A 22,316-nucleotide genomic window follows, 5' to 3' on the forward strand; every position below is an offset into this window, starting at 1 on the left:
GACCACAGACACTTAACCCCTGAATCTGTGGTGGCATCACGGAATTGCCGAAAATTCTGTGATGGGCTCACAGAAGTGATACCAATGTAAGTCAGTGACAGGCATCAGCCGTGGTCCATGCACGGATCCACTGGTTCAACACTTTAAATAGGAAACCCTTAGCATCAATATGCCAGAGTGCGCTCACGAAATGGCGGCCATAACAACACCCCGTCATGTCATTGCTGCCAGTCATGAATCAAATCAAGTCACAGTTGGTTTTAAAGAGCCTAGTCAAGTCACAGTTACAGTTGATGTTAAAAAGCCAGGTCAAGTTATAGTCGATCTTCGTGAATCCAGGCAGATCATAGTTGATCATTGTGAGTCAAGCCCAGTCACAGTTAATCTTCATGAGTCTCGTCACGTCACAGCTGACCGTCCAGAGTCTCGTCACGTCCTGTCTGCCACAACCAGATATTCAAGGTCAGTCCTTCAGTATCCTGGCCGGATATCCAGTGTGAGGGATGCACCACTGGTGTCTGCACATGCAGCTGCTATCCCTAAACCAGCTCACTTTACCCCTCCTGTTCCTGCTCCTATTCCCCTGTCCGAAGCGCTTCCCCTGATGAACTTTTTCCCCGCTCTGAACCGGCCGAGGAGGCTATCTCTAAACTATTGCCCTGTTCTGAACTGACCAAGGTAACAAATTTTGAATTGCCTGTCTGGCCAGTCACAGTCTATGAGTCAGATTATGGACTGTGTGCCCTCTCAGTTGCCACCAGGGAATTTATTGATGGTCTTCCTGTGTTCCCTGCCTCAGTCCTTGGGTCCGTGCATGCTCTTTCTCTTTCTTGTGTCTCAATTTTCCATAGGTCCCAGTCTCTGCTGTGGGTTCCTGATCCGTCGTGGGGTTCTCCTCCTCCGCCGTGGAGGTCTCCCACCTTGTCTGCTACACCCTGGTGGGCCCCAGCCCCTTATGCTCCGCTCTGTGGGCTCCTGCTCTGTCTGCTCCGCCGTGGAAGTCTGCTGCCCTGTTTGCCCCGCACTGGTGGTCTTCTGCTCCGCCCTGGTGTGCTCTAGTCTCATCTGCTCCGCCTTGGTGCCCTGCTCTGCCGGCTTTGCCTCAGTTCCGGGTCTCTTCATTTCCTCACGGACCTGGCCCATCGCTCATCACATGGACTCTTGCACCACACTATTGTTGCAATTCACCAGACTACATTTCCCATCATTCATTGCACCAAGTACACACAGCTGTCTCAATCACATGACAAGAACAAAGAACTATATGTCTATATATGACTTACCTTCAGCGGCAAACACCACAAGCAAAGAAAGAAGCAAACACAAGTGCCAATCCATGAGGACAGAACTTGAGAGCACTGAAGAGTCTCTGTTCACTCAGTCCGGTTATGCATCTACCCTGCACCTCATACGCCTTATAAATACATGCAACTTAATTTCCTGTAAAGCTGCTTTGCAACGATTTATCGTAAAAAGCGCTATACAAATAAACTTGAATTGAATTGAATTGAATGCTAACAAATATTATAAAAACATTATTAAAATGAAATATAGTGCATTCATTTAATAAAAATAACACTTTTTAAAATCTAGTTATGGCATCTTTAGCATCTTTAAACTTGACTAGATTAATTTGAATTGTAATGTGTAATAACAAATAATAACAATAGATATGATTTTCAAAAGGAATTTATTATGCATTTATTATGACCGATACATGTAATACATGTACTGATTTCCAGAGACAATTAGCTGATTGCGTTCATTGGTGATGCCACAGTCATCAAGGCAAATAACTCTGTAGAACAAAGCAGAGAAACACACACAGACACAGTTAAGGTCTGAACTGTAATTGCAATTCATTCTACAAAGTCGGAACCAAGTAAGTATAATAAATCCAATGAATCATTTGTTTATCTTTTTACCTGGTAATGCTCCCATGACTGGATTTCACAGTAGAAGGCGTTTCCTGGGCAGTCAGTGGAAGTAGCTTGCCTGTGTCCATATAAGGAGTAAGATGAAGACAATCAACCACCGTTCACAGCACAGCTTGTGAAGTCGTACCACACCATGTTCATCGCACTCCTGATGGGAAGGGTGGAGGTATGATCTCCAATAAAGCTGACACCATAGCCTTTGGAGTTGTACCCATAAGTGTGGGTACCGACCCAATTCCAGCCGCGGCCTTCGTACAGGTTTCCATCAGAACCTGCAACAAAACTACAGGGGGACGAATAATGATAATTATAGGAAATTAAACTGCATAATGGGCTTTATGGTCCAAATTGGGGTCTGTATTTGTAACCTGTATCCAATGTCAGACCATGTCACTGGCACACTGATCAAAGGTGGTGCAAGGCTTGGAGGGTTGATATGTGTGGTGGATGAAAAGGTACGACACAGGAAGAGAAAGATAGGAGGGAGAACCAATGAAAGCAGCAGCTCCCCATTGAAACCTTGTAATGATGTTGGGACAGACTTGAGAGGGAAAACGCAATGTGAGAACTTTGTCATAAACAACGTTTGTCATAAACAAAGTGGGCTACTTGGTAGTGCTTAAATGATATTACTTAACAGTAAAATGATATAAAATGTCTGTTAAATATAGCAAAAAAAATTTAAAGGTGCAGTATTTAATATTGAAAGCTAGCAGTTGAAATAGGTACTGAAGTCCAAATTCAATATGTGATCCTGGACCACAAAACCAGTCTTAAGTCGCTGGGGTATATTTGTAGCAATAGCCAAAAATACACTGTATGGGTCAAAATTATCGATTTTTCTTTTATGCCAAAAATCATTAGGATATTAAGTAAAGATCATGTTCCATGAAGATATTTAGTACATTTCTTACTGTAAATGTATCAAAACGTAATTTTTGATTAGTAAAATGCATTGCTAAGAACTTCATTTGGACAACTTTAAAGGCGATTTTCTCAATATTTATATTTTTTTGCACCCTCAGATTCCAGATTTTCAAATAGTTGTAGTCGGCCAAATATTGTCCGATCCTAACAAACCATACATCAATGGAAAGCTTATTTATAAAGCTTATTATTCAATTTCGAAAAATTGACACTTAAGACTGGTTTTGTTGTCCAGGATCACATATATTGGAGAGAGTTGTTTCTCCCTTCTCCTCCTTCTCAGACTCACCTGGGTTGCCAGATTGAGGACACACAATAGGAACAAGCGCAACTGACAATGGAAGGTGATTAATTAACTATCCTCTGATTAATTAACTCATTTGTTCCTTGATTGGTCTTGTGTGTGTGTATATATATATATATATATATATATATATATATTCCTTGTGTTGATGAGTTCCATTGTCCTGTCTGCGTCTATGTTAAGGTGTCTTCCTAAGTGAGTTTTGAATTAAAGACTGTTCTTTTGAATTATTTGTTTTTGAGTTTTACTTATACTACAGCTTCCCATGACAGAAGATAGGACCCATACAGTTTGAATTTTGCAGCGTTTTCTTTCTTTTTTTTGTTTAGGTTCCTCCCCCCATAGACTTGCTAGCTGTTCAGCTGCTCTGCCTAGAGCAAGGAGATCGCTCCCTCGGGGACCACACAAGGGACTTTATAGAACTGGCTAAACTCACCACATTCCCTGACCGTATCCTCTGCGTATTTTACCACACTAGCCTTAGTGAGTGGTCCAGGGCAAGCCTGCCCATGATAGGTCCTGGGGGAATATTTTCGAAGGGATTAGGGCACGCCAAACAACTTCCCTGTGCAAAGGATCATGGGGCACCGAAGTGTCCATCAGTTGTACCCTTCGAAAACCTTCAGTCCGAAAGGCCTTTTGAAGTGGTCAGTTTTGAGCGCTTCAATTTGGAACGACCCTTCAATATGGTGGCCATGTTTGTTTTCACTCCAAAGCACCCTTCGGAGAGCAATATATCTTGTTTGGAACGCACTGAGAGTCTGCCACGATGATAGTTACAGAATGAATAACTAAGCCAACCATCGCCCCGGAGCCCGACCTGACCAGATGTGTGAGCCAGCAACCTCCCCAAGGGAGTACTTGTTGAGTACCAGGGCATAGAGGGAAGCCATGCCCACACTCCAGCCGCTGAGGGTGAGCTGCAGCTGACCTCTGCAATAGTAACTGATATTCTGGAAGAGTTTGATCCCCTGTTTCTCCCGTTTCCATTGGCTCCCCCCAGCCCTGAAGTCGCCTAAGTCTCCTGCATCTTCTGAGCCTCCAGAAACTCCTGGGTTCCCTGCTGGTTCCACCCAACTCAGAATCTCCTGTGTTCCAGACCAGCTTCCCACTCCCACCTCCTCCTCAAGATTCTGTCTGTTCCTTGGTCTTGCCTCTGCCTTTTTAGATCGATGCAGAGGCTTTTAGGACGGGTAGAATCTGCAATCTCTGATCAAGTGCATTTGCTGTCTTTCATGGCTACAATATGCTGTGTTTTCCAACAGCTGGCAACAGGGTATCGAAATACTACTGTGTAAACTGGCAGTGGGCAGAATCCCACAAACCAAAACAAAAACATTCCAACACGGAATGTGCATTTTAAAGTAGAATGGCTGCTCCATTTTTTCAGGGAAATGAGTATGTGAACTTAACATGTTTCTTAAAAATCTGCAAACATATTATTGTATGTTTATGCATTAGTACAGTCAAAAAAAAATACATACAGCATCTTTAAGTCAGCTTAAAATATACAGTTAAAAACAAAAATTGTAAATGAAAAAAGTTATATTAAGTAAGAAAATGTATTTATTTAAACATATAATTAAAATATTTTCATATGTGAATAAATCAGTCTGTATGTTAACATTGGTCCTTAGTAAACTGATTTACTTGGTAGTTCAAAATGATAAAACAGAGTCAGCTTAGAATTTCATTTTAAAAAATAATGAAAAAGTTATACTAAGGAAATGCATTCATATAAAAATACCATATTTAAATTATTTTTATCAGTATAAAATGGTTAACAGTAACAAATAAATATGTTTAATTACCAGCATACACATGGACAAACTGGTCAAACCCTTCGTTCATAACGTCATCCAGCCTCTTCCGCTCAGACTCATTTAAGTTGCGGCGAACTGTTAGAGCCTGGACCATCTGGCTTTTCAGCAAAGAGAAGCTGACCAGCTTTTTGAAGTTCATCCTTCGTTTCTGGCTGATCAGACGGGGCGATGCGTCCAGCCCTGCGGCGTCAGGCTGGTGGCTGTAGTAACTCTTCAGCAGGTCACTCAGTGATCGCTCAAGATGGTTAGATGTGGAAACTTCTGACCCGAGAATGAACCCGCCTATACCTCCGGTTATTAGAGCGCCGGTCGCCAAGGAGGGCAAATCAGAGAGAGTGTAGACCTTTGGGGATGAAATGCTATCCCAGAATCCTTTAGTGCCAAAAGGAACAGTGGTTTGCTCGTTGTGGACGTGATGTAGAAATGAGGCGACCAGGTTGTCGGTAAAGATTAAAGGGTAAAGGGCTTGGACGGTGGACTGCAGCCCAGCCTCAAGTCCGAGGAGCATTGGGGCCAACACCACATTTGAACCATCTAACGTGAGAACCACACCTTTCTCCTTACCCAACTCTGACAGGCTGTGATTAATGACCTCGCTTATATAGGAAGTGACTGATGGATCTGCCACAAGGTCATGTGCATCACTGAGGTCGCCGAGGTAACGCTTGATGAGGTCGGTTTCAAAGCCAGCAGCCTTACGTAGACCTTTCACCACATCGAGCATCTGAAGACCTGGATTCACAGCTTCAATGCTCTCCACAGCTCTGATGAAGTCCTTCATGTGCTTTGTGGTGGTGGCTGATGGAAAACCAGGGGGAAAACACAGAAAACAAGTAAACTTTAATAGGAACCATTCTTCCTTAACCACAGATCTTAAAGCAGTAATATCACGAGGAATCAACTATCAAGAGCTCATTGTTGTACTGTGACTTTTTTAGACCACAAAACATCCTCCCCAATCCAAAAAATACCCCACACATTTACTGAAACCAAGCAATAAAATCAACTCTTTGACCCGAGTCAAAACTGTATCGTGTAACTGACATTACTGAAATTAATATATTACACATACACAAACATAAACTTTGTGTATTGACACATTTGATGTCAATGAATGTAAAATGTTATAGGTTCTTATGTTTTGTCATTGATGTCAAACAATGATGTGTGTGTGCACTTGGATAGGTACATGCAGACCACAAATTCCAAGTATTGGTTACCATACTTGGCCACACGTCACGTCCTTCCTTTTCCACTATTTTAAGTGAATAATGAATACGTTGGTTTGTTACTCAAACAAAGCTATCGCACAGCTTGTCACATTAAAATCTTTTACTATACTTTTATGTTGCTTTCTAAATAATGTTTTGACCTGATTATGAAAAAAGAGCATTCTAGACATTCTTCAAAGTTTAGTTCATGATGAAAAAATGTCATCTGTGTTTGAAATGACAAGAAAGGTGAAAATATTACATAAATGTAACACTTGTTTTTACCTAAACAAAATTTAGGTAATATATCTAGTGCTTGTACACATAAATAAACCAGTTATTATTCAGCATAGTGAGTAAAACATTGAACATAACATGGCTTGCCTTCAGCGGCAAACACCACAAGCAAAGAAAGAAGCAGACGCAAGTGCCAATCCATGAGGACAGAACTTGAGAGCACTGAAGAGTCTCTGTTATGCATCTACCCTGCACCTCACACGCATTATAAATACATGCCAACACTTATGTAAGCACAAGATCTAGCTTTGAGAAAGTGACAGATGCTTTCAGTCTGTTTACAGCTGAACAAACCAAAACCCAAGTACTTATTTTCAAAACAAAGTCATAAAAGAAATGTCAAAAATCTTAACTTCTTAATGGACATCACTAAAAAGTTTAATGTATTGTAAAAGTGTTGTATGGGGGGACTATTTACTTAAAAGAGACTTAAAAATGGAGAAATTCCAAAACACCTGTTTTAAAGCTTACCTTTGTATGTAATCTTAGAAAAAAAGTGTTTTCTTATTACTAATAATCTTTCAGATACGTTTAATAATTCTAGCAAATAATAATAATATAAGTTCTTCTTGTGAATAAGTGGAAACTGTGTTGACAGATGAAGCTTCTATTTTGGTCTTACTCTGCAGCCTTTGAAATGCAATTTACTTTGTGATATGGTTTATCACAAGGTAAAACTAACCAGTTCACCAAATAGAAAAATAGTTAGGATTTTCATTGAAATGGGAAAAGTTTAAATATTATTTGATAGAAGTGAATTCATGTAAATTGGGAAAGCACTGGAAAAAAAAGTCCCAATTATCCTGAATAAACCATAAATAATTTTTTGATCATTTTAATCTGTTCTGAAACAGTATCAACATAGGATCAAAACTATATATATTCTATCCTATTCTATGTATACTTTATACATTACATTATTATAATCAGCTACATGTTAAACATACAGGACGTGAACCAGGGCAATACTAAAATACTACGTCCAAACAATCATTGTGGCAGTTTCACTTCAAACATTACATTCAAAACACAGAATCATAGTTTTTATTGATTATGCAATAGTGAAAAAGCAGATATTTGTGCAGGTGTTTTTATGCTTCTGAATCTTGGAACTCACTACCATGTTTTGTTTTTGTTGTTTAGATCAGAATTAAACTTAGACAGAGGCTTGTATCAGTACACTTTCACATTTACTTTAAAATTTACAAAATATTTTATATTGATGTGAAGTTCTACATTATGGCTTTGCATTTGTATGGTTGTTCAGGTGAAAAGAGGAAAAGTAAACAAGTTGATCCTAAACAGCACATCATTTACAATAACAAACTGATATATTATACAAAATGTACATATTCATAATATAACACAAGAGTGTTTGTATACAGTTCATTGTATATGAGTATGCAAGAGCACACATAGCCAAACTGAACTCTGAATATTCAGAGTTAAATGTCTCTTTTTCTCCTTTTAAAAGTATCTCTCTTCATCAGTTCTATTTCTAGTTTTTATTTCTCTCTTGACAAGAGAGGGAATTCAAACTCCGGTCACTTCTTTTGTGTTGACTGATCACTGCGTAGCAGGAATCACTAATAAGACCTCAGCGATCCATTCCATTGTCGTCCTGGGGTTGCCCCTGGAAACAAGCCACGCGTAAACGTTCACAAAATTCCAGCTCCTCCTGCAGGAAAGAAAATGCGTCAAACATTTAACTCATAATGAAACATTATTCACAACCCATTAAACTGGCAAAATGTGACATGTGAATCAGAATATTCAGTAAAACAATGGAGGAAAAATGCTTAAATTCATTGGGAACTGACTGGCTCAGTATTATTTACATAAATTATAGTATTTCAGTAACATTTTGAATTAAATTTTTATATTTTTAATTTTCAATTTAATTTAATTTTTAGTAGACCTACTTTTATTTTTATTATTAGTTTTTATTTTTTAAGATATCTTTTTTAGCTTTATTTTTAAATTTTTTTGCAATTATATAACTTTTACTTTACTTATTTGTTTATACTAATTATTTTATGTCAGTTAGTAGCCAAGGCAACACATTTCTAATTTTCTTTTAAGTTTTACACCCAATATTTATATTTTATTAAATATAAATGCGTGTTTCAACACCGTTCTGATCGAAATGTCTGATTCGCTCTGATACCCTACACGATACCAAACTCTGACTGGCTGATGAACAGTGGCAAATCTATTGTTATTTGCTAATAATGTGGACGAATTGTATGATGTTAATGTTAAATAGCACTTAATTAATGTGTATGATTTTAGAAAGGCTGCATTAGCTACAAGGGCAGCCTAAAGCATTGCATAATGCATCCATATTTTTCCCACCCATGTTGCTCATATCTACATGTGTGGCCTAGGTGACATAAGCTTAGAAGGAAAGTCACTTCAGTGGCAAAAAAAGTTAGGAAAAAGTAAATAGGGTCCATTTTGATTTTGTGTTGATTTTAACATTAGATTTGAACGTGAATGTGAGAGTGAAGAACAAAGTAAAGGAATGAAAAACAAATAAAACAATAGTTTACCAGGCTCTCCTCTCGCCCCCTTAGGTCCTGCACTCGCTGGTTGAGCAGTTCCTCCAAGCCAAGCGATGGATCTCTGCAATCGCTCACACCGCGGGTAGAGTCCTCAACCAGACTACAAATACATGTTGAAAAAAAACAGTCAGAAACCAAGTCTCAAACTCCAAAATGTATTTCCATCAGCATACTGCAGTTTTGTTTTCATCATGCAACAATGCTACTAACCAGCAGAGGGCACCAAGCACATGCTCATGTACAGAGGAATGAGGGGAGCGAAGAACTGACACCAGCTGCTGAACCATCCCCATAGACAACACTGTATCTGAAAAACAAAGCAGGATCAAACACTAGCTATGTTTCCATCCAAAGTTGCAAATTTAACTTGTGCGCAAAATTGGAAGATCGCATAAAATATTTGCGAATAAAGTACCGTTTCCATCCAACGAGTCAAAGAGAACAAAATAATCACTTCCTGATAAACTGGCACTAAATATAACTAAGAAAAGTTAAGGGAAGCCACTAATGCAATCATTTTCAAATAAATTCCTTGCACCCCAGAGTGAGCAGACAAAGCACAATAAATGCGGTCATTGCTTTCGGAGTTGGATAGACTTTGACGACAGACTTTGCTCAGAAGGATTATAACAGCATTTCAGATGCTGTGCAACGAGATCTGTCCGCTGGTTAGTCAGGTTATGCCGTCCCATCACGCAAAGTCACATGACTTTTCTGAAGCGCAAGGAGGAATTTATTCGGTAAATGCGTTTCCGTCTCCGATTATTCACATTGACTCTTTTCGCACAAGTCAAAAACCACCTCAAGCAAGCATAAAAACTGAATTAAGGGTTTTTTCCCCCCTTCAATTCAGCATTTCCATCACTTGTTTCTGATGCGATACTTCAAAATGCGCATAAAAACAGGGTGATGGAAACTGTTAAATGGAAAACTGTTAATAACTGGAAACCGTTGACTCTTGGTGGTCCAACAGACTCCAGAATCAGAACTACCTTTGTGTTCTGGATGACTGGTCAGAAGGTTTAACAGAAGGAACGCTGATTTAGTTCTCAATTTCTCACTGTCTGACTGCATTCCCCTCATCAGCACTGAAAAGCCATCATGTGACAGGAAGTCCCGAAGACCTGCTTCCTGTTCCCGGACTAAACCTGCAAGAGACAAGAGTTGAAGATTCTTAATTCCAGAGATAGTATAAAGAGGAGACTTGCTACTGGAAGCCTTTCAATTTTAAAAAACCAATGTTGGGTCACCAACCAAAAATAACTAGGTTTTCTTTCATTAATAATTGCTTGGATTATTTTATAGCTGTACACAAATTTCCCAAAAACTGTGCACACACATATGAATTTGTTCTTGTATCTACGTTGTTATGCAGAGGAACCTTGCATCTTGAGCTACATAAAGCAGCTTATTTCAATTCAGATATATTTTAGTTGTAACAATTTCTTCTTAAAGGTGCCATAGGTGATTGTCTTCAGAAACATTTTTTCTTATTCTGGTTGAAAGTCTCTTCACATCCCGATAGCAAGCAATCATTAAGTTAAGTCGTCTAAATGTATTTATATATTCTGTGGAAGTTGTAGGACCAAGAAATGTTCGTCCAATCAAAACGTTCGGTCCGAGCGTTTTAATTGGCTTTCCTACCTGCCTGTCAACGTATGTATTAGCATACCTCTGCGCACCCTGTTCACGCAGACAGGATACGTCATTAGCGTGTTCACGCACACTGTGCGGACAGAGCAAGAATGGCAGGCAAACATCAACAACCCTATCTTCCTTCCTGGTATTGTAGTACTTTTACTAGGGGTGAATCCCATTTCTCTGTCTTACCCCTAGCCCTTGTCCCTCGAAACCGAGTGGTAAGCGCTAGGGGTGAAAACATACCCCTATGAAATGAGACACCACTTGGTTACGGTTACGTCATCATACACCGTCGCTAGCTGGCTGCTACGTCACCAGAGCCGACAAGTGTTGATCACAAACTTTGGAGTTTAGTTAAAACTGTAGACATGCATGGAGTCCATTCAAGGCTAGTCTGTGGGACTGTTGTGCAAATCAGCAATGTAACGTTAGCGTAGCAAACTAGCGATTTTTTAAAACGTTTCAATTAAGAACATGGTTGCAAATTATTATTTATATATATATATATATATATATATATATATATATATACACATACACATACATATACACACACATACACACAGGACTGTCTAGAGCACAAAACAAGACTGTCGTAATTTTTAAATAAATTATTTAAGCTGAAAATACTTGATCTGGCCGCCATTGTTGCCGGTTGCGCAGTGTGTTCTGGGTACCCCTTGTTTCAAGTAAGCTCGCGAAAATGCTTGGTTTTAAGGGGTATCTACCCCTTCCCCTTAGCCCTACCCCTCGATCAAAACGAGAATTGGGATAGCCCTTACTCTCACGTGAACACGCAAAACTAAGGGGAAGGGTTAAGACAGAGAAATGGGATTCACCCTAACTGTACTATAAAGTTTTCTCACTGGTGAGTGACACATGATGTTATTACTTTCCTTATTCAAACTGATTTTTTTTTTTCATGGTTGACCTGAAGAATGAAAGCTATATCATACACTTGAACAATTATGAGCTATATCACCGCTTATCAACACTAGGGGTGTGACAATATACTTAGATCACGAGATGAGACAAAATACAGATAACTGGTTTACTAGAACGAGACAATTTGAATGCTATTTTTAAGAAATTTTCAATGACAAAATATTTGTCTTTTAATTATTTTTAAACAAAAGAGTTTTATTTTGAAATATTTTAACTAATCTATGGCTGTAACTAATGCTTATTTTGGTAATCAAGAAATCTACTGATTATTTTGACAATTGAGTAATCTGATATTTTTATCAACACAAACAGACCTAAGTGAATACCAGGCTGTAGTATGATTATTTATATATAAACTAACAATGAGGCAATAATAATTGGCTCAAATAAGATATCAAAACCAAGTAATTACATGGTTTTATTGAACAACACAGTTAAAATAGGCTACATAATGTAATATGCCTATACATATGAACATAACCAATTTAAGTAAATTATAACAAATACCTGCAGAGGGCGCAAACTTATATTGTTCTTATGGAGACGACATGATTACTCGGAGCTGTTTACAGAGCTCCGCTGCTTTTTAATTAGTTTTTCCATGTAAATATGCGCTACATGGACTTTGACCATCGCGCCTCGCAGCTTTTTGTCGCTCTTCTCCATTCATCAGGGCTGCGACTCTGCCTACTATTACGCGCGTCTCGTGTTTATAAGAGCAAAAAATTCTGATTGGCTAGTAATGTTAGTTTGTTTGAGAGTGAAAGCTCATACCACTGGTAGGCGAACTCATGGACTCTACACTGTCGACAGTGATAATCAACATGTTTTTTTTAAATGTACGATTTTTTATTTTTATTTTTTTCCTCGCAGCCAAACACTGCACGCCGGAGATCCGGCACGGTGCCGGAAAACTTTAAGCCCTGATTCTTGTATGTGCGTTCAGGGGGCGTGGCTTTGGACTGCGATTGCAGGGAGGGTGGGACGTTCGCTTTCAGTGCTAAAGTTAGCATTTTCCGAGATCTCCTATTGCACCTCTAACACAATTAAATAAATTTAGAATAAATTTTAGTACTGTTAAATCCTGACGTGGTCATGAAAACATTCATATATGGTCACACGCTTTGTGAATATCCTGATATCCAATGTAAAAACTTGGTCAATATCAATCAAGGCTTCTACCTTTATGCACATTTATACTTACAAGACACTGCGTAGAGTGCTTTAACTCTAACAGTGCTGTTTGCGTCATGATCTGTGAGTTGCAGGAGCGTCAGCAGCGCCCCCTGGTTGAGCAGGTAGAACTGCACCTCCGGCATGTTCTGGGCGCAGCTGGCAACGAGCTGAGCCACCCTCCATCGAATCCCGGCCTTGGAGTGACAGAGACACCGTGACATACACAAATCCAGACCACCCAGCTTCATCAGATCTGCAAAACACACAGAGAAGTGATGCACGTGTTAGGCGTTACAAGTAGACAACAAGAAGGTTTGAAGAGCAAACACACACACACACACACAAACCTCTTGCATTGTCCAAGTTCTCGCAGAGCTCAGAAAGCATTTCCAGCGCTTCCTCTCGCTCATCCTCCTCCTCTTCCTCTTCCTCCTCCTCCTCCTCCTCCTCGCTCCCTCTCTCCTTGCATTCATCTCTACACAGCACTTCCAAACAGCGTTTCATCTGCTCAACCTCATCCATCTGTCCTTTACACACTTCCGCAAGAGCTCCTCTCAGAAACTCCATCCTCTGGAAAGTTGGATAAGAGAAAGCAGTTTAATATACAACACTAACAACAACATAACAGAATACACTTGTAAATCTGTCGGGACACATTTCAGAGATTGCATGGTGGTTGGCGCTACGGTTTAGAAGGAGCATTAGGAGTTTTTTCAACCTCTTGCGTCATGGGTTCTTGTGGAGCTGGAGCTGGATCTTCAGAAGCAGAACCGGCCTCCACAGCCATCTGAAGCACACCTTGCAAATTACGGGGGTGATGCCTGTTACCTCTGCCTTCTGCCATCTAAGGAGAAAAAGATGCATCACACATCGTTTTCCTGTTAGTCCATAAATGCTTTTTAAATAGACCTAATAAATACATTCATTATTAAAACTTTTTAAAGACAAAATCACATTTACAATTTGTAACACTAAATATTTGGTTGGTTGACTTTTTATGGTAACCGCTCCTGTCACGTTGAGAACTGAAATTCTTACATTTTTGGACATATTTCTTTAATTTATTTCACTTACAAATATATCAATCACAGATGTTTTTGACAATTTTTTAGTTTACTCACAGATATATACAAATACTTTTTTATTGCATTTTATTGTAAATAACATCTGTACATTCATTTAAACAATTAAAAAAAAAATTATCTACACTTCTAGATCTGTATATAGTGCATTATTATTTAATTTCCTGTTTTTTTTTAAATAAATCTCCTTGTGACTTCTGACTTACAGTTTCACAGATGAAGTTTTTTCACGTATGTATTTCTGTGATTTCACTTACAGATATTTTATCGAAGATATGTTTTAATGTATTTATTTCTATTATTTAACTTACAGATATAATATACATCACAGACTAGCGACCAACAGCCAAATATAACGTTACAACTAAACTGAATCACATTCTACTCCAGGTACAAAATAAAGATAAACCAGGTAAACATGGGACAAAACAGAGCGGCCTTACCTTCGTGAACGCCGTGTTTATTAGTAGTATAAGTTCTTCGGCCGTGTGTCAGAGAGTTTCCCAGCAGCAGCGGTAATAAGGTGCATGAGCTCCGCCGTTATAAACACCTCTGCGGCTCCAGAAGCTTCCAGACCTCGCCGCGCGCACCGGCGACGCGTATACGCGTCATCGACTTTACCGTAACTTCTTCTTCTTTCCAGTTTTACGGCGGTTGGCATCCAGCTTTTTGGTGCATTACCGTCCCGACTTTACCGTAACGATTTTTGACCATCCTTTTAAATCAATGGCCAACGGAAAGAAATAGAACATTAATAAATATTAACATTACAAGGTCCTCGTTTTAAATGGCAGGGTTTTTTTTAATTCCCAGTTTTACACTATAGTAACTTATATTTGCTTTTTGCTTTCATTTTTACTTATATTTTTAAAGTTTACAAGGTTTAAAAATGTAATTTGGTAGGTGCAACAATATATATATATTTATATCTGATCTGAAATGTTTTTTTTTTGTTTGATTGTTTGTTTTTTTATGTTAAGAGCCGACTCTCGTTTTTATTTGGTCAATTTGTTTATAATGTTTACGGTAAGGCGCAAAACGCGTCCAGTGTTGATGGCGTATGTGTGCGTCTCCGCGCATGCGTGTTTGTCTTTGTCCGCAAAATGGCTGCGCTCGTGGGTATCCGCGCGTGCCTCTCCGGTAAGTTACAAAATGTGTTTCTTTTTCCTGTCGCGTGACATTGACATTGTTTTCAAGCTACGAGTGTTTTGCGTGTGGAATCTATCATTTATATGTTTATATTTGAATGTCGGTGTGGATAGAGGAAGGATGCTCGGGCGTTCCGTAAGCAAGGTCAAGTTCCTCAGCCCGTGTCTTATGTATCATAGAGATACAGTACTTTAATGACTGTAATGCATCAGGTCGTGCATGCATATATAACTGAGAACCTGTCCTGTGTCAAGATTAGACTTCTGGGAAATGGATTAGGATTGTTTCAGTCTCGTGCTATTTTTGACAGCTATGCAAAGAGACTGAGAATTTGATTAATTGATTTTGTGATGGGTTGATTAATGTGAAAGTGGGCCCTGTTTTTAATTGTTATCATTGTTAAAGTAATGTTCGGACACACATCTGAATTATAAGACAGTATAAATCTTGTCGTAGATGAATTATTAGGTTTGTGTATTGGACATAAAGCAAACCCCCTTCATGTTTTCCAGCTCTGCAGTTGACCTCCCCGAGTTTACTGCACAGCTCTTATAAACTGGTGAGTGTTTTCATGTTCAAATATCCATAACTTTATACAATAGAAGATTTCATTGAAATGCATTAGAGTAATAGTATTATTTAGGATTATTGTAGGGAGTAAAGTCAAATCAAAATATTGAAAACTGCATAATTACTAAATCCCTTTTGTTTAAATGACTTTATATATATATATATATATATATATATATATATATATATATATATATATATATATATATATACATGAGACAAATAATGCCACAAAGGTGTATAAGAACGTTTTACATAATACAAGTAATGTTGAAATGTGTGAATGTTTTTTTTCCCCCTCTTAGTGTGCAGTTCCTCTAAGTCGAAGGAATTATGCAGCAGAGGCAAAGAAGGTTTTCTCTCGTAGTAAACCCCATTTGAACATCGGGACCATTGGTCATGTAGATCATGGCAAAACCACACTGACCGCTGCAATCACCAAAGGTAAATTGATGACTTGCTTTTTGCTCCTAGTAATCAAAAATTGTTGCTCTGACTGTATTTTCTTCATCTGTTGCATCAGTCCTTGCTGACGCCGGTGGTGCACGTTATAAGACATATGAGGATATAGATAATGCTCCTGAAGAGAAAGCTAGAGGAATCACCATCAACGCCTCGCATGTGGAGTACACCACCGCCAACAGACACTACGCTCACACCGACTGCCCCGGACATGCTGACTACGTCAAGGTACTGCTCACAGATCACATATCTGACTACACAAAAGTTTGGGGGCAGTAAGAGGAGAAATTTAATACTTTTATTCATCAAAGATGCATTATATTGATCAAAAGTGATAAAGACACTTATAATGTTACAAAAGATTTCTATTTTAAATAAATGCTGTTCACTTGAACATATTATTCATTAAAGAATCCTAAAAAAATGTATCATGGTTTCCACAAAAAAACTGATGATGATAGAGGAAGAAATGTTTCTTTAGCAGCAAATCAGCATATCAGAGTGATTTCTGAAGGATCATATGACACTGAAGACTGAAGTAATGATGCTGAAAATACAGATTTGAATCACAGGAATTAATTACTTTTTAAAATATATTAAAATAGAAAACAGTTATTTGAAATTGTAATAATATTTCACATTATTACTGTTTTCAAATAAATGCAGCCTTGGCGAGCATAAGATACTTCTTTTAAAAACATTTAAAAAATCTTACTGACCTAACATTATTGTGTGTGTATATACATGACCATTAGACCTGTATTATAAGAGCATGTCTCTGTCTGAAGAACATGATCACAGGCACATCTCAGATGGACGGCTGCATCCTAGTGGTGGCGGCGACCGACGGTCAGATGCCACAGACGCGTGAGCACCTCCTGCTGGCGCGGCAGATTGGCGTGGAGCACGTGGTGGTGTTCGTTAACAAAGCCGATGCTGTGGAGGACAAGGAGATGCTGGACCTGGTGGAGCTGGAGATCAGAGAGCTGCTCACAGAGTACGGCTACGACGGTGAAAACACACCAGTTATTATTGGATCAGCACTCTGTGCTCTAGAGGTAAGGATAGAGATGGAGAAAGTATGTATCCTCTAAAGAAGAAAAAATACAGTAATATTAAGAAATATTTTTTAGAGGTCGACCGATTGATCAGGCTGTTTTTTGGCATTTTTTTAAAATTAATTGGCATCGGCCGATTGTGCTGCAAATTAGGCTGATTTATTGGCAGGCGCATCTGCGGGCAGCTAAGTGTTGCTGTGAAACGCTGTACCGGAGAACCTCTCTCCCTCTGAGGATGCGTGTGAGACGGAGCAGCTCACACTCTGCAGCCGTGGTTTGTTCACACACAGCTTCAGCTAACGATGGCCAGGCAAAACAGACGAAAGTGTAATTAAGTTTTGTCCTACTGGAATTGATACTGACCGTGCTTATCATATTCATAAGTGCAACAAGTCATTTGCATGTGAAAGTAGAAACAAAATGTCTGGGCTGATTATAACATGCACGTTAACTTTCCTCATGAAATGTGTCTGTGGGTCCGACAGTAGCCTCCATGATGTCATTGCCAGTGTTGCCAGATGGGGCGGTTTTGAATTTGATTGTGCGGGTGGACAAAAGTTGGGCTGGTTTGGGGTGGTTTTCAAACACGGCGGTTTTCAAACATATAAATTGTATAGGCTAATTGGTTAACAAACAAGCCCAAGTGTGCATATATTGCATCCAATCAGTCATCGTGACGTTACTAAACACACGCGCTCACTGCAGAGACGACTGGTGCTGACGTCACAGCCGCACTTTCCAATCGCTAGGGATCGGCAGACAGACGTGAATATTCATGAGTGACGGGTTTTGTCGTTATTATTTTGTTTTAAGGAGTTAAAAATGACTCTTATCAACCTTGATTGACATATTCTATCACATTATTTTGACATTTAAAGTGCCCCTATTATGGGTTTTCATTTCATCATGCCTGTAATGCCTGATAAAGCAGCGTTTGTGAACACAGTGCTGCTTTGTGTGCAGCCGAGGAATCAGCTATTTTTAATCCTCCAAAAGCCGCACCTAGTGGCAAAAAATGAATTTGCATTTTCATTCATACCAACGCTAAAAGACCAACAAGTGGGCGGACAATATGCTAATGTTTCATGTTGACGTCAATATGAAACGGCTTGGGATTCGTTTTAAAAACAACTTGTTTCAATGATTCAGAGTCGACTCTTTCTTTTGAGAGACAATAACTTTATCCACGGTGCACTTTGAGATTTACAACTTTCCAGGATGTTTTCATTCACTTAGAGCTGTGTTACACACTGCATGAAAGATAATTTTCAAAAAATCCATAATAGGGGCACTTTAAAGTTTTGGGCGTTCTTTTGTTGGAGTGGGCGGGTTTTTGTGAGCTTTTGGGCTGGAAATCGTCCATCCTATCTGGCAACACTCGTCATCGCTCGTGACCAGGCCAGGGCCGTATTAACCATTGGGCTACGTGGGGCTGAAGCCCCGCGGCCCAAGCAAGGAGGGGGCCCGTGTTTGGCTGTGGGCCATCTGTAGCGCCGAACGCTAAAGCCCCACCACGCCCCCCTCTTAGTGCTATTATTTAGTGGAGCTTTTCCAAAAATTCCATTCATTATCATTAGATGAATATATATTTTGAAGAATGATCTCCATTGACTCCAAGAGTGTATTATTTTCATACTATGGAAGTCATAGGGGCCCAGCAACTGTCTGATTACCAGTATTGTTCCAAATATATTATTTAGTGTTCAACAGCAGAATGAAACTCATACAGGTTTAGAACAACAACAGAATTTTCATTTTCAGGTGAACTATTCCTCTAAAGCAGCCTAATATAGCTGCTGTTGCCATTTGTGTGAATAATGTAAATCAAACATCAGAAAGAAAATCACTTACTGTCCTTGACTGAATCACTTTTGTAAAATAAATAAGAATGAATGTATTTTGAATTTATACAGTGAAGACTATTCAGTCTATTTGTACATTTTCTTTATATAATATAATATTTATTATTCAGTGCTTTAAGTTTATCAAGTAGATCGAATTCTTATGATCTTTGTTCTGTTGTAGCCTAATTTGTGACTCTTTACTTGTCTTCAGTAAGCTTATTTTTTCACCAGCACTCTTAAGCAGTTATGCGCAGCAGGCTGTGTAATATGTGTGAACTCTTTTATTTTTATTATCACTTAGATTATGGCCATTTATCTTATAGCAGTGTCCAGTGTTTCCCATACATTGATTTATTTGTGGCGGCTCGTCACAATTTCAAAACTGACCGCCACAAGTAGATTTTCCAAATGCCAAATCGGCATCATATATTGGCTATCAGCTGCCCTGATTTCTGAATATCAGCATCGGCCAGAGAAAAACCCATATCGGTCGACCTCTAATATTTTTACAACTAATCATTGAACACCAATAATAATTACTAAGATCTGAGCAGCAAATCAACATATTAGAGTGATTTCTGAAGGATCATGTGACACTGAAGACTGGAGTAATGATGCTGAAAATACAGCTTTGCAGCACAGGAAGAAATTACACTTTAAAACATCCAAACAGAAGACAGTTTGTTTAAATTGTAGTATATGTATATGTATAGGCACTTAGGCAGTGGTAAAGAGACTGGAATGATGTGTTTTGAACTGTTAAATCACAAATTTCAGTGCTGCTGTTATGATTGTGTGTGTTCAGAACAGACAGCCGGAGCTGGGTGTAAACTCCATTATGAAGCTTTTGGAGGTGGTAGATAATTATATTCCTTTGCCAAAGAGAGATCTGGATAAACCATTCCTGCTGCCCGTAGAGGGAGTCTATTCTATTCCAGGTGTGTTTCCTTCTTGAGGTAGTGCAGATATGGTATTTGTTTGATAAGTTGTGCTTTTTTGCTTCATCTCTGAAATGAATATTTGTTTTTATGTTTGTGTGTTTAACTGTGTGAATCCTGTGTGCAGGTCGTGGTACTGTGGTCACTGGCACACTAGAGCGAGGAATGATCAAGAAAGGAGATGAATGTGAATTTCTCGGACACAATCGTTGCTTTAAGTCTATCATCACTGGTGAGAAAATATTTCCTGCTCAATGCATAAACATGCAAGTCATCTTAATAGGCAGTACTTTAGTGTGCAAAATATGGTTAATGTATTTGCTATGGATCTTACATTGAACATCATTGATGTCTTATTGTGAAAACAAATCACCCTTTGGTATTTGAATATGATTATTGGATATTAACATGAAATTGCATGCCAACTGGAAACACGACATGGTTGTTTTTTTTTGTATTTTTTGTATTATGAATTTTATCTTTGGCTTTTAAAACTATTAAAATACATATTATATATAATAACTATTAGGTTCATGTGTTTAAACTAAAATAATAAAATAAAACTTAGGTGAAAAGTTTAGAAATGTTTCCTTGGCAGCTAACTGAAATAAAATAAGTTTAAGCTGATGTTCTAAAACTGAAATAAAAATAATTCAAAGCTGAATAGAAATATTTAACAACAACAACTTTTTAAAAAAAATTTTAAAATAAGTTTAAATAAGTACTAAAATTGCTAAAACTAAAAAATACGCATAAAAATCTAATAAATCACAACAATAAAATGACTAAAATTAAAAAATTGAAATATTGAAATATTGAAAATATGAAGGTAAAAGCTAATTCAAAACATTAAAATACTATTGTAGTATATAATTATTTCTCATTGGGCTCCTAACAGGATAGCTAAAATCAAATCCTTTAAGCAATGAATCACTTTTTGGGGTCCAAGAGGGATATGATTCAGCTTTACACAGAAATTCAACTGACGCTCTGATTTTCTGTGTTTCTTGCTCGTTCTCTCAGGTATCGAGATGTTCCATCAGTCTCTAGAACGGGCGGAGGCGGGCGATAACATGGGCGCTCTGGTTCGCGGTCTGAAGAGGGAGGATGTCAGGAGAGGCATGGTGATGTGCAAACCTGGATCCATCCAGCCACACCAGAAGATCAAAGCTCAGGTGGGTGAATTTTAAAACAATAAACATCAGTTCAGCAGCTCAACCTACTTCTCAAACCAATCAGTCATTTAAACTCTTTGTCTTCAGGTCTACGTCCTGAGCAAAGAGGAGGGCGGCAGACACAAACCGTTCTGCACAAACTTCATGCCGATCATGTTCTCTCACACCTGGGACATGGCTTGTATAGTAGAGCTGCTTCCGGGGAAGGTACGTTTTAGCTGTGCAAAAACTGAATATCAGCACCAGAAATGTTTACTCTAAATTTGTTGCTCTCTCCATCTCTTGTCTTCATAGGAGATGGTGATGCCGGGAGAGGACTCGTCTCTGATCCTGGCCCTCAGACAGCCCATGGCTCTTGACAAAGGCCAAAGGTTCACGCTCCGAGACGGCAACCAAACCATCGGCACGGGCCTGGTCACAGACATCCTCCCCATGACAGAGGACGACAAATACAACTGGGGCTGAGAAAGACGACAAGAAAAGAGGAAACTCTTTGAGACTCTGGTGTCCGAAGCCTTTTTGGACTGAAGTTCTAGAAATGTCCCTCTGGAATTGAATTGCGGCCCTGTTTATATTGCAAAATTAAATCTGTTTGCTATGGAGGATGTCTTTGTCCTTATTGCCGATGTCTTTGCGAACCCTTAAAAAATGTGCCCACCAATTTTCTACATGAAGCAGCAAGTAAAGTATCACTCAGATTAGAAATGTGGAATTATTTGTCCATTTTAGCACATCAAAATGTTCGAAACATGCTCTGTTTTCATTATCCTCTGTCTCATCTGAGCTGTCAGTTATTCACAAAGTGAAAAACAGTACATTTGAAGAAAGTTTCCAAATTTAAACTGTACTTGGCTTGTCATTCCATGCCGCTCATCTACAGACACACACTGGGCACTTTTGCTGTCTGTTTTCTGGTTATCTGTCTAAAAAATGGAATAAAATGAATTCAACAGATCTGTAGACTCAGATTTGTGTCTGTTTTGCATTTAACCACTTTTCGACAATAAAAATGTAATAAGCAGAAAAGTGTACAGTGATCATGTAAATTGCAAATAAGACTATTATATATTTTTAAGATGGTGTCAAACATATGTAGTAAAACTGAGAAGACAATTTTTCAAGTAATTGCTTTAAAGTGTGAGGTTTAAATCAAAACATTTGAGTGTTATGGTGAATGTGTGCTAGAAGATAAAATTATGAAAAAGCTAGGTCT

At 38.7% G+C, this 22,316-nt stretch overlaps 1 protein-coding gene and 1 pseudogene across 1 annotated transcript; one reads left to right on the forward strand and one right to left on the reverse strand.

The window, feature by feature from the left end:
- Positions 1-1,913: 1,913 nt before the first annotated feature.
- Positions 1,914-14,820, reverse strand: LOC131536015 (N-acetylmuramoyl-L-alanine amidase-like; annotated as a pseudogene).
- A 117-nt stretch (positions 14,821-14,937) lies between these two features.
- On the forward strand, positions 14,938-22,057 carry tufm (Tu translation elongation factor, mitochondrial). Its single transcript, XM_058768633.1, has 10 exons — positions 14,938-15,047; positions 15,569-15,615; positions 15,932-16,070; positions 16,150-16,316; positions 16,877-17,146; positions 19,796-19,928; positions 20,056-20,160; positions 20,952-21,103; positions 21,191-21,310; positions 21,398-22,057. The coding sequence occupies exons 1-10, from the start codon at positions 15,011-15,013 to the stop codon at positions 21,566-21,568; spliced, it is 1,341 nt and encodes a 446-aa protein (XP_058624616.1). The 5' UTR covers positions 14,938-15,010; the 3' UTR covers positions 21,569-22,057.
- Positions 22,058-22,316: the final 259 nt, after the last annotated feature.

This window comes from Onychostoma macrolepis, chromosome 03, assembly GCF_012432095.1.
Source record: "Onychostoma macrolepis isolate SWU-2019 chromosome 03, ASM1243209v1, whole genome shotgun sequence".
Classification (NCBI taxonomy): Eukaryota; Metazoa; Chordata; class Actinopteri; order Cypriniformes; family Cyprinidae; genus Onychostoma; species Onychostoma macrolepis.

What these genes read in the sequence shown, in the direction of transcription:
- tufm (XM_058768633.1), top strand. Translation starts at nt 15,011, where the DNA reads ATGGCTGCGCTCGTGGGTATCCGCGCGTGCCTCTCCG. An exon ending in GGGAGTCTATTCTATTCCAG is followed by an intron (nt 19,929 to 20,055) that starts GTGTGTTTCCTT and finishes TCCTGTGTGCAG; the next exon opens with GTCGTGGTACTGTGGTCACT. An exon ending in ACCAGAAGATCAAAGCTCAG is followed by an intron (nt 21,104 to 21,190) that starts GTGGGTGAATTT and finishes CTTTGTCTTCAG; the next exon opens with GTCTACGTCCTGAGCAAAGA.